Below are 17260 nucleotides of genomic sequence, written 5' to 3'. Positions count from 1 at the left end.
TTTTCCTGAGAATGTTTAAAATCAAATTCAACCATACTTGGATGGATGACTTTATATATTCTGGAGTCAGCAAAGCAAGCATCTCAACAGATCTCTCTGAAAGAAGGGAAATATTCCTGTCTCTCTCCATTTATTTTCATGGCCCCTGTCATATGACTCCATGGAGCTACTTAGCTTTCCTTGTTAGTAGGAACTGATTCCCATTTAATTCATACATTTGTATAGTGAGCCCTTTCTTGTACTTATTTTTTTAAATCACTTACAGCACCTGTGTATATATTTATAGTTCTGTCTTTAAAGGAACACCAACTCTTGGAATAAATTTAGATCTGACCTCATAATTGAATTCTATGATAGTCAGACCTAAAAAAAAAAATTCCTGAAGAAAGCCATCTTTAGGACAGGTGAATCCAAAATAAATTCTACCCTGGGATATATAAACAAAGAGAGTTCTTACTATACACAACTTAGAATGAGAAGCAAAATTAAATTAGGGAATGAGTGTGCAGGTGTAAAGACATTCTTTCACTACGTAATACTTGAGAATTCACAGTAGTTTTGCTTTTATGTGAAACCTCATATTAGTGACTCTCTTTTCAGTGGTGAGACTGACCACAGGGGGTAGGCCTTAGAGAAGATGACCTCTTGGTACTAATCCTTCAGGGATACCTGCCTTTTCTGCATGTCCATGATATGAAGAAGACAGTACCTTTAATAGGAGCTCTATAACTTCCGTGTGGACAAGTCCATGCACGGGCTCTCCGTTGATGTGCGTGATCAGATCCCCAGCCTTCAGTCCTGCCTGGCATGCTGGACTTCCTTCTTCTACATTCTAAATTCCAAAAGGAGAGTATATATTTGTAAGCACACTGATGACAACTCAAACACCCAACTGTTTCTTCCATCAGACTACCCTGAGCTACCTTGCAATCAATCCTGTTCCTGACAGGAAATCAAAGTCATGATTCCTATTCCTATTCTCATGTTCTAAGTAGGATAATTCCTATGTTGCCATTAAAAAGAAAAAGCTTAGTGAACTTTGGAAAAAAATAGTGGAATAAGAAATGAAAAAGAGAGTGAAAGAATGTTGTCTGCCTATGTGGCATGCAGAAACACAGATACTGGACAGAATTAGGAGCGATGTTTTTTGTGAAGTCAGATTCATCTATACAGAGGGAAAAGCGCCTGAACAGGTTAATGAAATGCTTCCCAAGGGCCACCAGCTTAACACAAATGCACTGGCTGAGAACAATATTTTTGCCACGTGATCACTCTCCAGTGTGGCTGGGAACAAGAGCTGATGTGTGTGAGATCCTGCGCTTACCCAAACGATGTGGTGCACTGTGTAGATGTCGCTGTCTCCCACGTACACCCGGATGGCTCTGATGGCGAACCCGTAGTTCTTCCCTGAACTGTGGATCACAATGGGCTGATGGGGACTTGCAGAAGCTGCTGAAGAATCTCGGCTGGGCGAGGAATCTCTCGAAGATGAGGGGTCCGAGGACAAGGAGTGGGGAGACATTGGACTGCCCAGAGGAGAAACAGCAAACATATCTGCAACAAAGAAGTCGGCCATCAAAGCCAATCCTGGGTGCACACTTGTCCATGCAGCCAGCCCTCACCATGGGAGCCCTGCCAGGATTGGGAAACAACCCCACAGAACAACCCCATTTATGACCAGTGGCAAAACCAGGAAGAAATTATGCAAAAAACAAAAAACAAAAGGTTTCTATTGGCTCTGGCATGGATTGCAAAACTGAAACCTGTCAAGAAAACAGCAAAAGTGTTTCTATTTAATTTTTCAATTAAGACTCAACAATCATGAGTCTTTCATTCTCTAAACTAATTACAAGACATAAAGATTACTTTCTGACTGTGATATTTTTAATTACAGATACATGCATTCAAGTATGCAGAGAAGAGTGTGTGAACTACAGTTAAGACACGGGATTCCAAATCTTACCCTCAATCATTTCCCTTGGTTCTTTCCAGCCATATATGGCCAGGAAAGCCATGATCAATTTACTACCTGCTTTCTGATGTGGCATTAAAGTACTATTAATTAACACATTTTAATTGGAAAAAACCCACTAACGTGCTAAACTCTTTATAAAATAATTACTATGGTTACAATTGATTCTATTTATTACCTGCAAACACAATTAGTTTTACTGTAGAATAAGGCAGGTAATGTAGATTAATTTAAAGAGCAATTCAGTTCATACCCCAAACACCAATTCTACAATTTTATAAGCAAACTCCTATGTTCTGAATGCCTGTGGTTCTTCCAAAGTTCCAGCTCACTTGTGAGAACACACAGGAGGTACCATCTAGGAAGAAAAAAAAGTTCCCACTCACACCAAATCTGCCAGTCTCTTGATTTTAGACACTGCAGTCTCCAAGACTGTGTACAACAAATCTGCTGCTGACAAATCACTAAATCTAAAGTATTACATTATAGCAGCCTGAACAGCTAAGACATTAGCATATTTTTAATCAGTTCATATCACTATAAATAGGTCTTCACTGGTTATGGGAATTTGTGTGTGTCTGAGAAATGTAGAGAAGATGCTGATGTTTAAATGAAAGCCTAGTCCAGGACCAGGCTATAAGATCCCAGTGATCACAGGTACATGGCACTTCCCACTGTGATTATAGTAAGCTGGAAGTGCACACACTCAGCATGTTCCAGGTCTTAGGTTGTGGGAAGAAGAACAGAGCTAAGCATGCCGCTATCTGCGTTCTTCTACTCTGGTTTCAATGTGCCCCTGGCCACTTCTGTTTGCTGGCTACCTTCTGTCTAATCCCTAGCTACAGGCCAGGCGAAGAGAGGCACCACAGTAAGCAGTGACATGAGTGGGAAGAGGACAGAGTGAAAGAGCCAGTTCCCTAATTCTCCATCCCACGTTGATCTCCCTTATCTCCCCAAAGTGATTTAGTTTCCGCTACTAAAGAGTGGGCTGTCTCATCTGCTTTCAAGAGATGACCGCATGGGCTGGGAATATGGCTCAGTGGTAGAGTGCTTGCCTTGCATGCATGAGGCCCTGGGTTCGATTCCTCAGCACCACATAAGCAAAAAGAAAAAAAAAATCATTCAAGAGATGACCGCACCATGCCTAACTCTCCTGCTGGGCAGATGGACTGCGGCCACTTCTTGGGTTATGATGGACCATTCAGACTAGTGACACAGATCTCCACTTTATGGTGCTCAACAAAATGTCACTCAGGAAAGAAATCTACTAGAGTGAGCGCTATCCCCAAATGAGCATTTGTTTATATCCAATTTCTTTCTGCATAAATATGGAATTTCAATAAATGTAAACAATCCCTTTCGTGCATGGCCACATCCTTCCCAACACAAGCCATCTGCAAACATAATTTTGCTCCACTTGCTCCCTTCTGCTGTCATTGTCATGATGTCACCAGCACAAGGGTGTCTATTTCATCCTCACCACAGAAGGACCACAGGAGTAACCAGCCGAGGTGAAATCGATCTAACCCAACTATGATGAAGCTGTTTCCAGGGGGAATTTTTTAAAAAGTGCCAAGAACAATTTATCTACCATTAGGAGGAAGCAGACCCCAACCCACAGGATTGGGGAAAGCTTCAAATTCTTTCAGGGCCATCTGTGATGCTCTGCATCTCCAGAAATGCAAAAGTTTACACTCTATTTGTCTATTTCCTCATTAATTAGCTGTGAAAAGCTATACTTAAGCTTCCAACACAGATGCTGTATACAGCTTTTTAAAGTATATACATGATATATAGTCTAGAGAAGAAAAATTATTCCAGGGAGGGAAATTCATCATTCTCCTTGGAGGGAAAAAAAAAAAAATTCATAGAAAGAACGATTTTCTCATTTCCTGATACAGAATGTGAGAGGAAAGTCCCTGTCTGTTTTCTTTGGAACTCCCAAAGGTCCTATAGGGAGAAATACGGGGTCTGTAGGCAGTCCTGAAGATCTTAACAGTTTTTCTGAGACACCACCCATGATAGATTTGAGTGATCTAGCATCTCCACCAGCATTCAGAATGCGGGGAAGTGGAGGGAGGACAGGGCACACATGCACAAATGCATACATCACACCATTTCATGCAAGTAGACATCTCTCTACCTCCTGGGATCATGAGGGACAGAGCACTGGCAGAAAGGGACTTTGTGACTTTCCCCGAGATTTTCTTTCTCTCTGTGCTTTCTAATCGCTGTCGAGCCATGTGAGAAGCGGATTCACTGGAGGGCTTGGAGGAATTATCTGTACTGTCCACACACTCGCTCCGTCCATTTATCTGATCCAAGTGCTCTGAAAAACTGCCAACTGAACAAAGAAGAAGGAACAAACACATTCAGGAAAATCTAGGACAGGAGAGGTGGAGAAAGGGTGAGAAGGGAAGGAAGGATAAATACTGGGAAACATACTCATGGTTAGCTGAGTCCATCTGGTGTCAGGCCAACAGGAAAAACACATGATTGGTTAGGAGAAAGGAGAGGTGGAGAAGGAAGAGATGAAAGAGGTATCAGTTCAGCCTTGGTTCTCCTTGTACACATGGCTGCTAAATTCTCAATCAATTCTCAGATCCAGTTAAGAACATATGTACAGCGGCTTCTTTAACCCCCAAGACCAGCATTTCCTTAGAATCCCCATGATCAACCATATTATACTCTGGTACTGATGATAATCAGCAATGTTGCTAAAAATTTTCATCACAGAGTCATCCTGAATCACTCTCTGCCCAAATCTGCATCCTTCTCAGACATACCTCACCTGGGCCCCAGTTAAGATGGTAGAGTATGCACCACCCAAGTAGCTGGGATTACAAGTGTAAGTCACTACTCCTAGCTTCTGTTTTCCCTTTGGTTAAAAACCAATGACAACACATTGTCATCCACTGAGAAGAGGCAATGTGTATCTCATAAATTCTATCAAAAACAGAAATATAACATTTCTAAATTCATATCATAAGCTTGTGGTACTTAAAATCCCTCAACTCCACTAAAATCTGAAGATCTACAATCCATGCAGAGAATGTCACACCACTGTGCAAGAGCCTCTGAAAATCTATCCCGAACACTTAAAAATGCTGACTAAATGACATTCTTTGCCTAGTAGAGCACTGGCCTAATTCAACAAAACAAATACTTCATTTCAGCTGAAATGTTACAACACATGACTATCCAGTTCTTGTCCTTTCTAGTCCATGGAGAGAGACACACTTCACGGTTCTAAGGTTTCTTCTAAGAGAAGCCTGAGACAGGAGGGCAGGGATGGGCAGAGGTTCCTTCCGGACTTTCCTGTAAATCCACCTGACCAATCAAAGAAGACAATGTTAAAGCACACAGCAACAATCTTTTTGCTCCGGTGTGCTAACATTCTTACCTAACAGTTTATTCTATTCCTTACAAAGCCATCAGTTGTCTGCAGAACTTGTTCAGAACTGCTTCACTAGTCAAAACTTTCGTGTCTCCAAACTTCAGCTTACTGCTGGGTGACTCAGACACTACCTTTCTCTTTGGAACTGGTTTGGATAGGCTAAATGACAAGAATAAAATGATAAATACACAGCGGAATCTCTTCACAGTGACCAGTTATTGGGTACATTCAGGCACCATACCTATCTACAATTTCAAGGATTCAAATACAATGTAGTCATGAAAAGAGAGAGAGAGAGGCATAAAGTTCACTTTCCTAAGTGTCTAGGCACCATTTCCCCCTCGCTCATCTTTTCCTCTTCCCTCCATCATCTCATCGAATTGCATCTGAGTATACACTTCTTTACTGCCAATGATGGATAATGTCACCTTAATGTTCTCTAAATGTCAAGGGTTCCTTCCTTTTGATGGTGGAGCAATATAAAAATCAACAAATTTAATTTTACTACAGTCACGGTTTTCAGGTTCCCTAATTACCCTTGGCTATAAGCAAATCAACTCATCTCTCTATTCTGTACAGACCCCTGGGTCTTTGATTATTTTTAGTGTGTGTATGGGGGAGAGAGAGAGAGAGAGAGCGAGAAAGGTGGTTTGAAACTATTAATCAAGATGCATGGCAGGACCCAGGCAGAGACTTTTTAATTATGAAAGTAATCAATCAAGTGTTTAGACATTCCTCCCCTCCCTTCACCTCCTACCTTTCTGATGGTGAGTATCTAGAGGTTTTAAGGAAGAGCAAACAATTCACCACATCAAGGACAGGACAACCAGCTGGGGAACTTTGTAACCAAGAATGCAAAATACTGAAACATCTACACTTTCTATGATCACCAAGAACTAAAAATGATCAGGCATTGTAGAATAATATATGTCTCTACACTTACTTCTATGTTGCTATTCTCCTGGCTTTACAGTTTGAATAAGTGAAATTATCCAATAGGAAGAGATGTGAGGTGAAAAGAGAAATGAAGAAAATATGACATTTTTTTCTCCCAAATTGATTCTAACCAGATATGAAGCTCTTCTCCCTCTCCTTCTCCTTCTTCTTCTCCTAATTTCTCTCCCCCTCTCTCTTTCTCTCTCTCACTCCACCTTCTCTCCACCTACCTTTCCTTTTCCTTCCCTTAGGGCATTCCATTTGCTAAGTGGGTGCTCTACCACTTGAGTCATGCCTCCAAACAATTTTTGCTTTACATTATTTTTTGCCTGAAGTCAAGCTAGGACCATCTTCCTCCTTCCTATGGCTTTCCTTATAGCGGGGATAATAAATGGTACCACTATGCCAAGATTATTTTGTTGAGATGAGACCTCACATTTTCGCCTGGGCTGTGGGGCTGTCTTTGACCGGTGCTGCTCTGGATCCCTGCCTCTTGAGTAGCTGTGTATACAGGGTATGGGCCACCAGGCTTGGCAGATCCAAATTCTTTAGTGAGGCTGAAATAAGCCTAGCTTGTAAATCTGTTGGGATTTTCTTTTTTTAGGTGATTTTTTTTTCCAAAATAACTTAGGCTCTGCATATTTACTTAGTTTAAAAATGTTGAGGGAAATTCTTGGAATTATTTATGGTTGTCAATATAGCATATTGAATATGGTTTAATGAAAACATTTATTCTAGCAACGCTAAGCCATACTATGTTTCATTTTTTGCAAAAGTATAAATATGCACTGCTTGCTAATAGCAGGGTATACTGTGTATAACACCTTTGATAAATCAAATGATATTTTAAAGACATGTTCTGAGGGAACTCCAACAGTATGTTTTGTCTGCCATGGAGCTGCTTTATGTGCAGTGCAAAAAGACAGCACATGAAAGCACATTGTTGTTTTTTTGTTTGTCTATTTGTTGATGGGTCCTGGGGCTTGAACTCAGGGCCTGGGCACTGTCCCTAAGCTTTTTCACTCAAGGCTAGCACTATACCACTTTGAGCCATAGCGCCATTTGTGGTTTACTGGTAGTTAATTAGAGAGAAGAGTCTCAGGGACTTTCCTGCCTGGGCTGGCTTTGAACCATGATCCTCATATCTCAGCCTCCTGAGTAGCTAGGATTAGAGGAAAGAGCCACGGGCACTAGGCCGCACATTGGTTTTTCTGCCTCACTCTCCCTTCTGCAGTCTTATATAGGCTGGAAGCTATCCTGTGAGTCTCACAGAGAGGGTATCAGGAGGCACCGAGTTTGAGTTTCTATACCATACTGTCAGAGCAATCAGGTCAGGGTGGGCAGAAAAGCTCACTTTATATTGTACCATATGGGTGACTGAAGGTATTTGTGAATATAATTTTGGTGCTATGATCATCTGGTATTTTGTCTCACTCCAAACTCTTGGGTTGCACGCCATCCTGTAAGACATACCTTTACATCAACAACTAGGACCATCCTCTCCTACATTATCCAGTTCTGATTGCTAGGGATCCCACTGAAGCCAGCTGTGAAAGAGAGGCTGGAAAAGATCAGACCCCAGCCAGCGCGGAGGAGGGGGCTGAGGCATGTGACCTGTGTCCCTCAGCCCCAAATGAGAAGCTACAGGATGATTATAGAAACATGGGATCTTCACCTTCACCACCTGGCCAGATCAACACCAGAACCACTTCTCAGTGTGGCACCAGCAGTGCCAGCACCTTACCTGACAGGGTGGAGCTGCTGATAGTGCTGGCTGGGGTGGTGACCTCAGCCTCCTCTTGGGCACATTCTTCGGGAGGAAGAACTGGCTTTTCAGGCTCCTCACGGGGGTCTCCAAGGCAGGGGGTGGCTTGATCTTGCTCTCCCTCTGTTGAAATAGCCAGTTTGGGAAGTAGGCCGGAGCTGAGTTTATGTCTGCTGCTATCAGTATCTGAAGAGTTGGAGGCTGATAACTGTTGCCTTAAATTGAAAACAAAAGCAAAGTCAACTATATAAACTGGAAAACAGATGAAAGCATATGTTCGGAAGAACCAGGTAACAACATTCTTGGGTGTGCCTGACCATGACACATATATCTAGTGCAATAGTTGCTGAGGTGTGGTACCCATGGATGGGAGGCGTCAGCATGGCCAGGGAACTCACTGGGAGCACACATCCTCAGGACTCACTCCCCATCTACTAACTGGCTTGGAAACTCCTTGGGAGAATCCAGCATCTGTATTTCAACACCCCTACCTCCTCAAGAAATTCTCAACAACAACAAAAAAATCCCAAAGCTGCTTTGGCTACTGTGCAGGTGGCTATTTAGGAGGCATCTCACATACACTTCAGAATACTCCGAACTCCAGCTTAATGTTTCCGTGGATGGCAAAGGTGTGCTTTTGGCTTTGTCCCCAGAGTCGTCTTTCTCTTCTCCTGAATTCTGAGTTATTCGATCTATACTGCTGAAAACCTGGAAGGCAAAATAATCAGTGCTTGTAAATATCTTCTACAAAGAGCTTGTCAGATAAAGCTTCTTGACTTGAGAGGTAAAAATAAATATATAAACAAACAAAACTGAGTTTATGGCTGAAGTGTGAACTGTGACGAGGTATCCAGAAAGTTCTTGCAATGTTGTTTGTATGACTTCTGAAATGAAGGGTCTGAATGTGTATGTTATTTCTTTTTTTTTCCAGTATAAAAGCTATCAATCTTGAAGTCCCTGTACCCAGTGTCTTGGGTTTCAGATGTGTGAATAAAATCTATAGACATAGCCTGAGGATCATTGCCTATCTCTGATTAATGTTTGATCATAGTGCTAATAAAAAAGAGGGGAGGGGAAATAACACAGAAAGGTTGATTAGCCACCAGTCAGAGGTAGGAAGGAATTGAGTGCAAAGGGAAGAATGACTGATCCATTTCAAGATTTGGGTGGGAAGGTCCACAAGGCAGGTGTACCCTATATCCTTGGTGCTAAGAGCCAGGATAACTTGTCTGGCTTACAAATCACCTGCAGTGAGTCAGGAAGCTTCCTGTGCAGATTCTGAGATTCCTTCAGCAGACCAGAGATTAGCTCTCCTCATTTCAGAATCTTTGCAATCTCAAATGAAAGATGGGAGGCATCAACTTCCCATGGGCAGTGGCGGGGAGGGGAGGGGGTATATACCCCATGGCTCTGCTCAGCAACTTGCCCTCACACCTGCGATCTACTGGGATTGGGAGAAAAAAGATTAGGCTAGAGAACAGAAGGTGGGGGAAAAAATGAAACACTTTGCAAGGCAAAGCAGGAAGCAGTATTTAAAAGCCCTGGATTTGGTAGGATGGGCAAACAGTTGTGTCCAGATTTGGTGTTAGCCAAGCTTTGTCCTAGCTCTAGACAGGCTAGCCACCATACTCTCCAACAATACCTCTGCGACATTCTTATAAACAGAGAGGGTAAGCACTGGCCAATTTGCAGATGCACTTTGGGTAATCAACTTAGAAAAACCTACAGAGCACTTTAAAATCATGAAAAGCTATAGAAAAGCTAAATAGTCATCATGCATGGTACCATGGCAACAGAAAACATGTAGCAACTGAGAATAGCAAAAGGGAGGTAGGCTGCCCTTTAGGTTTATTTCTGTGTTGTTTTTTTTTTAATAATAAGTTTTTTTACTGTGAAAATGCTGTATAGAGGGGTTACAATTACATGAGCAAGGTAATGAGTACATTTCTCATCAAGCATTGTTGCCTCCTCCTTTGTTTCCCCTTACCATCCCTGCCCTCCCATTCCCTTCCCTCCTCCACCCCCCTCCCCGCCCCCGTTGTAAAGTTCATTTTTTGACATAACGATTTTTACATCTCATTGTTGCAATGGGTCTACCTGTATCCCTATTTAAACAATTTGTTTTTTCCCTTCCCCTCCACAAATTATACCAACATCAAATACAGTGAAAAAGGTTGTACCATGTGGGAGGGACATACAAAGCAACAAAGAAATCATCTTATAAATATGTTAGAAACAATAGAAGAAAGAAAAACATTTGAGTCCTTTCCTCCCTCTCTGAACTACCAATTTCCTTAAATTAAAAAAAAAAAAGAATTTAAAAATCTTACTGTCTGTAAAAAGCTATTTTTCTCAAGCATCAATTTTATTGTTTTCTACCTTCCCCCAAATTCTAGTTTGGCTTCCTACTGACATTCATTATAGCTTACAATTTATATTACTGACTAAATAGTTTTCCTTGGGGAAAGAGGCAAAAAAATTTCAAGTTTGAGGCTAGCCTGTATTACACAGACAGACCCTGTCTCAAAAAGGAAAACACTAAAACAAAAACAAACAAAACCAACTTTCGCATCTCATAATCAGTGGTCCCAAGGTAGCATGTGTTCTTTCAAGGACTCGAGGAAAGAGCTCTCTACACAACAAACTCACATTCTACCTTATAAGATAATTAGGAAATGGAAAGAATTGGAAAAAATTATATTAAGTGAAGTAAGCCAGGTCCAAAGAAACATAACTCCCAAGGTTTCCCTTATTTTCAATAACTAGTATATGTCTGGGACAAGCAGAAAAGGTCAAAAGCTATGTACATATGACTAGTTAAGATGATGTTAGCGAAATCAACCCCAAGATAGGGACACAGTGTTTTTTTCTTTCTTGCTATTGTTTCTAACCTATTTATAATGTACCATGTGATTTTTTTGTTCCTTTGTATGTTCCTCCCCCACAGTATAACTCCTATTTTCACTGTATTTGATATTGGTGCCCTGCATCTTGTGTATACACTTCTCTAATTTTGGGAGGGGAAGGGGAAAAAAAACAAAATGTTTAAATAGGGATACAGGTTGACCCATTGTAACAATGAGATGCACAAGACACTATGTTGAAAAACAAACTTTACAATTTAGGTGGGGGGGGGGTGTAGTTGTGGAGGTGGGAGGGAAGGGATGGTAGGGGAAAAACAAAGGAGGAAGCAACAACGCTTGCTAGGAAATACACTCATTACCTTGCTCATGTAACTGTAACCCCTCTGTACAGTATTTTTACAATAAAAACTTAAAAAAAGAAAGAAATGAGTGAGGCTTCCACAGCCTGGCTTGGCAACAAGCATGCTCATCAGATAAACAGCTACCACAAAGAGATGACTATAGATGCAACTCCATGCCTCAAAAACAAAACAACAGCTAAAAAATAAACCCACCCAAAACAAAAACATCCTTTTCTGTGTGCTGGTACTGGGGTTCTCGTTTAGTTTCTCCCATCCCACACCCTAAGGCTGGTGCCCTACCACTTGAACCACATCTCTATCTACTTCCAGATTGTTGTTGGTTACTGAACATAAGAGAGTCTCCAAGATGCATCTCCCTGGCTTTTAACCTAGATTAAAAGCTTCCTGCGTGTAGCTAGGACTATAGACATGAACCAATGGTGCCCGTTAAAAATTTATTTTTGAAAAAGAATCTTAATTTGTAGAGAGAGAAATACTTCCACACTAGAGTGGAGACTCCTGATTATCAAGAGGATGAGGTCATTTTTCCTGACTGGAAAAGAGTTTTATAAGCACAGGAGAGCTCCAGCCCATCTAATAAGGGTAGGTGGGAGACTCTTGCAGCGTCTCTGAACATCGATGGCCCATGCAACTTACTTTTGAGAACCTGTGTGAACAGGAGGAGAACTGCCGTATTTCCACGGTGAAATCTTCATCATTTGTGTCATCTTCTTCCTCCGTTTCCATGTGATGGTATTTCTCTGATCGAGCTGTACAGAAATGGTTAGGGACAATACCAATTACTCAGAGTTTTGGCTTTTAATTTAGGTATTTTAATTACTTATTTCTGTATCATCTATTATGGGTCCCATTATGTTTAAAAACGTGTAGGTATGAGATTGGAAGGCTCAAAATTGGATTTATTTTAAACAAAGTAAAAGCCAAATGAAGTCTTATGTCAGATAATGCACATACTATCAAAATAACTCGTGTCATCCTCGGATTCCAGTTGGGGAATGAATTCTGCCTTCTGTCTCAGCAAACTGTTCCAGTCTAAAGAGCGGAAGAAGCGATGCTGCTTGACTTCATAAGCTCCACCTGGAAGTGGGGAAGCAGAGGCAGAGAGGAAAGGGTGAACTATCCTCCAAGGGAAGGTGAACTGCGGGTCTTGGGAACAACTCAGCAGAGAATAAGAAACAACATAGAAATCGTAACTTTTTCACTTGACTACCAAAACCCAAAAAATTTTGCTTCCATAATCCATCAGCTGGGGATGTGATTTTGCTAACAGCAGTGTGCTAAGGCACACGGTGTCTCCTTGTTAATTTTTCCATGACTCCTTCCATTTTTCAAAGGTTAATGATGTGGCCACTTAAAATCACATCATGCAGAACCTAGGGATCTGGATGCATGTCTGCCCAAAGCAGGCTCACTCATTACAAACCCAGAAAAATTCTAACAAGGTGCAAAATGTGCTCACAGCACTATGTCCTCTGGAGGTGAGGTTAACAATGATGGATTGTTCCTAAATACCATATAACAGTTACCATTCAATTTTATTGGATTGCTCATTAGCATATGTAGGAATTAGATTCTTTGGCTTAGATTCCTAAGTAAGGGACTGATGGCATGTTGGATAGATTTATAATGCATCCAATAAAAAAAAAATCAATCAATTCCTAAATCCAGGCTCCTCTTGCCAAATCAGCATAACAGCACAATTTGATGAGTTTTTTTTTAATTCAGTTCATGACTTTTCAAGGAAAGGACTTATAGAGAATATTAACACTACAACTCACATAAAGAGAGGTGTGACATAAAATCATGGCGTGATATAAAAGTCAGAGCATGAGAATCAGGCCCCTACCCTGCCACGAGCATCACACTGTTCATGAGAGAGAGAACAAAGAACAGATTCTGCAAAAACACTAGGAAGAAAGATTTCTGAAAAGACAACCCCCAGGGTCCAAATCAGCCTCCCCATAGGCTATCTCTTCTGGTTGGAATGTAGTTGTCACTCATGCCTCCATCCTATCCTTTGTGGGACACAAAAAGAACAGCTAGAAAGAAATGCAAGCTAGATGGAAAATGGGCTGGGGATTTTGTTCCAAGAAAGGATTCTGTCGATGTCTTTCAAAGATGTGGTTCTGTCTGTATTGGGCTCCTCTACTACAAGGCACAGTTCTGGCTCTCCCCAAAAGAAATCCAGACAAGGGTAACTGGAGCTCTGAGGACAAAGGTGTGCACAGAGAAAAGAAAACAGGAAACTCACCCTAAAAATAGGGAGAGTGGATTCTTCTTTATAAAGCAATGGATAAAAATGTATATTGAAGATTCTGCCCAGGTGTTTTCCATGTTTCTAGCACTGGGGTGAAGCATAACAGCTGTGTATTAGCAGCTATGGTTTGTGGGCCAATTCTATGCCAGTGTGATATCTGGCAGAGGTATCTTTTTAAAAAAAAAATTAGATCATAGAAAGTAACCCCCCAAAGTAGGCATCATCCACTTCATTTTTAAATGTGGAAAATGAGGAAAAATTACACTGAGAGAGTAAGCATGGGAGGGCTAAATCTAGGTAAAAATATTCAGGTGTAGACAGTGCTACAAGTTGTTGTTGTATATAATGGGAGGCATGCTGTGCTTTGCTTCATCTCCACTTTTTCTTCTGCACCATTTTGACATGGATCCACATTCACCTGGCCATTCCACAATAGGCCAGCACATTCCATTCCAGTTCACCGTGCGTTCTAGGTCCCAGTCAATTTCCCCAAATGCAGCTGCCAGTGTCATTTTCTTCCAGTATCCAGTAGATATAAAGGCCAAGAGAGCTTAAGTGCTTCCCTGTCCCATTCCCTCACCAGGCAAACAGCACTAAAGTTCACACCATCAGGCTCTGATGTGTATCTCATACGACACATCTCTGGGCTCTTGTTCCAGCCATGGTTCCACTTTGATGATGATTAGCATTTCAGCTGCTGCTCAGCTTAATCCAGAGATGCAACTATTCCCAGGTGAAGGTCTCAGATGGTGCTTCTGGACCACAGCACTGCTCTGTCTTCCCTCCCCTGGAACTCTACAAATAGATGATCCCAAGGAGTCACAGTCTCCTGAGGACCTACCACATATTTCTTACCCTTTGGTTTTTGTGTCCCACTGAGAACTTGGTTATAAGTGGGTTCTGTTTCTGAAGTCCTAACAGAGAAGAACAGAAGGGGAAAAAAAGGGAAAAACTAGGAGAGGAGAAGATGACCTCAGGCTTCAACTATTATCAGGAATATAGTTGAAGACATATGAGCTAAACACAAATTGTTCATATGAAGATAGTTCACCATGGAGAAAAGAGGTGAGAAAGAGAAGGATGTGGAGTATATCTTGAGCTCCTATGATGTACAAGGTTCAAAAGCTAGAAACTGTTAGGACTTTTGTAGGGGTAGGGGGTGATACTGGGGATTGAACCTAGGGCCTCACACATGCTAGGCAAGCATGGTATCCTTTAAGTCTTATCACCAGTCCTTTGGCTTTATATTTTGTTTTTTGAGATAGGGTCTCATTAGCTTTCCCCAGGTTGGCTGCTCTCTTCATTTCATGTAGGCTCTTCGTGTATATTTCTGCATTTACTCCTTATGATAATCTTGACATCTTCATAGACAAGGAAGCTGAGGCTACGGACAAGGAAGAGATTACTCAGGACTCCACCACTGGGGATCCTGGTAACAGTCACCATTGAGCAGCTTTAAGTTCCAGTGGGCCAGGCTGCCACTCTGTAAATTCAAGAGTATAGTTCAAGTAGGACAAAGTCCCCAAATTGCAAGCTATGTTTTGGCACTAATGTATTTTCTCCCTTGAGTTTTCTCTTTCCATGGAAGTTTCTTAAACATCCATTATGATCTTCACACCATTTTTCTCAGCCTCTCTGGTCTCTTGGGGCAAATGTACATTCACACATTTTCATGATGCATTATTTTGCCCACTAAATATACGTTAAATACGAAATACTGTCGCTGGAAGCAGCCTGGCAGGGCTGCAGGAGCCTCAGCCTCATTCTCTGGGTCCTATTGAGAGCTGTCATGTTGGACTTGCTTGTTTGGCAGACACTTCTTGACAATGTTAAGAGCTTCAGCAGGGTCTTTTAAATGTCTCTTTCAGACTTCTGCTAGGGGGTTTGTTCCTCAAGCTGTCAAAACCTGAAAAGGCTGAATGTAGCAGTCAACAAGAAAATGCGCAGAGAAATAACTTGCAGCATATGATACATAAACATGGGTATGCTGACCACCATCCAGGCTCTGTCTTGTTAAGCCTAATAGGGAATCTGAGTATTCTTAGAGGAGGGAAAGGGGTAGAACAGCATGTAGAAAACCTCTCCAAACTGGCATTTGAACAGTGAAGGATGAAGGTTTCTGAGTCTCCTTCAGAAAGGGTGTGTCCAACCAAATATACTTTTAGTCAGATCTTAGGAGGCCCTTTCTCCGGGTCAGTTGAACAGAATATCTAAATAGATTTTTGTATTATCACAGGGCAATCTTCAAATGCCACTGCTTCTCATTTTTGGCTCCAGTGAGTAAAAAATCACTCCTTCAAAGTCTGCCCCATATACAATCTTGACACAAATTCTTTGACAGCTACTTGAATCTCTTGATCAAAAGCCGATCTGACTGCAGGACACGGAGGACAGGAAATATCAAGTTTGCTTATCATTCCAGGCAAGTGTAAAAGCAAACAGTGGTGAGGCAACATAAAGAGGTTCAGTCAGGTGGAAGGTAGTGGTACCACCACTATGCTAGTATCTGATTATGTCCCCAAAAAGGTGAGATTTCTTTTTTTGAAATGCAGAAAATTCAAAATGGCATCATAGGCACCACACCTGGTTCCAAGAACCATACCTGGATAACCTCGTTGTATCCTCACAATAATCCTATAAGATGCTTTTTCCTTTTTTTGGTTTTTATTTTTGCTTTTGGTGTCAGTCCTTGGCCTTGAACTCTGGGGCTGGACATTGTTACTGAGCTCCTTTGCTCACGGTTAACACTCTACCACTTAAGTCAAAGTTCCACTTCTGGTTTTTTAGGGGGCAGAGATTTGGAGATAAGAGTCTCATGGACTTTTCTGCCCAGGTTGGCTTGGAACAGATCTCAAACTCTGGAGTAGCTAGGATTACAGGCATGAGCCACCAGTACCCCACAGAGATGCTATTTCTAAAGGTTTCTTTTTAGGGCTGGGAAGGTGGCTCAGTGGCAGAGCTCTTGCCTTGCATACATGAGGCCCTGGGTTTGAGGTCCCTCAGCACCACATAAGCAAAAAGAAAAAAGCCAGAAGTGGCACTGTGGCTCAAGTGGTAGAGTGCTAGCCTTGAGCTGAAGAGCTGAGGGACAGCGCCCAGGCCCAGAGTTCAGGCCCCATGACCAGACCCCCCCTCCAAAAAGTAAAATAAATAAAGGTTCCTTTTTATGCATGAAGAAACCTACCACATGGCCACAGAGCTGATAACTCAGACCATCTGATCCAGTTTGTGTCCTCAATCCTGATTTACAATGACTCAGTAAAGGTCCACCTACCACTGAAAGAATGGAGAGGCATGGGGATTCCAGTATGAGGTCTGGCTCAAACATCACCTGGCTAACCCTTCATTTTTTTTTTTTTTGGGGGGGGGGGGGTTCCAGTCATGGGGCCTGAACTCTGGCCTTGGCGCTGTCCCTCAGCTCTTCAGCTCAAGGCTAGCGCTCTACCACTTAAGCCACAGCGCTACTTCCGGCTTTTTTCTTTTTGTTTATGTGGTACTGAGGAATGGAACCCAGGGCCTCAGGCATGCAAGGCAAGCGCTCTACCACTGAGCCACCTTCCCAGCCCCTAACCCTTCATTTTTAAACCTTCTTGAATTCTCTGATGCAGGTTGGGCATTTTAGTCTTTGTGGACCAAACTGCTATGACTAATCAGCTCTGCAGTCAGATGTAATACTAAATAAATAATGGCATTGTGTTTTAGTAAAA

At 41.9% G+C, this 17260-nt stretch overlaps 1 protein-coding gene across 2 annotated transcripts in view; it reads right to left on the bottom strand.

The window, feature by feature from the left end:
- LOC122117159 (microtubule-associated serine/threonine-protein kinase 4-like) overlaps positions 1 to 17260 on the bottom strand; it is a 163840-nt gene that overhangs the window by 15088 nt on the left and 131492 nt on the right. Inside the window, exons 17-23 of one of the 2 annotated variants that reach the window (XM_042690814.1) lie at positions 12251 to 12373; positions 11933 to 12045; positions 8651 to 8778; positions 8050 to 8285; positions 4116 to 4316; positions 1325 to 1554; positions 710 to 832 (exon numbers count right to left, since the gene is read on the bottom strand). In XM_042690814.1, the coding sequence (XP_042546748.1) occupies positions 710 to 832; positions 1325 to 1554; positions 4116 to 4316; positions 8050 to 8285; positions 8651 to 8778; positions 11933 to 12045; positions 12251 to 12373 (1154 nt within the window). The remainder of the gene's footprint in view (positions 1 to 709; positions 833 to 1324; positions 1555 to 4115; positions 4317 to 8049; positions 8286 to 8650; positions 8779 to 11932; positions 12046 to 12250; positions 12374 to 17260) is intronic. The other variant, XM_042690813.1, reaches the window with a different exon arrangement.

Source organism: Dipodomys spectabilis, unplaced genomic scaffold (assembly GCF_019054845.1).
Source record: "Dipodomys spectabilis isolate Male_0828 unplaced genomic scaffold, ASM1905484v1 ptg000140l, whole genome shotgun sequence".
NCBI lineage: Eukaryota > Metazoa > Chordata > Mammalia > Rodentia > Heteromyidae > Dipodomys > Dipodomys spectabilis.
Note: the sequence above shows the minus strand (reverse complement) of the source record. Positions and strands in the feature narration are given on the sequence as shown.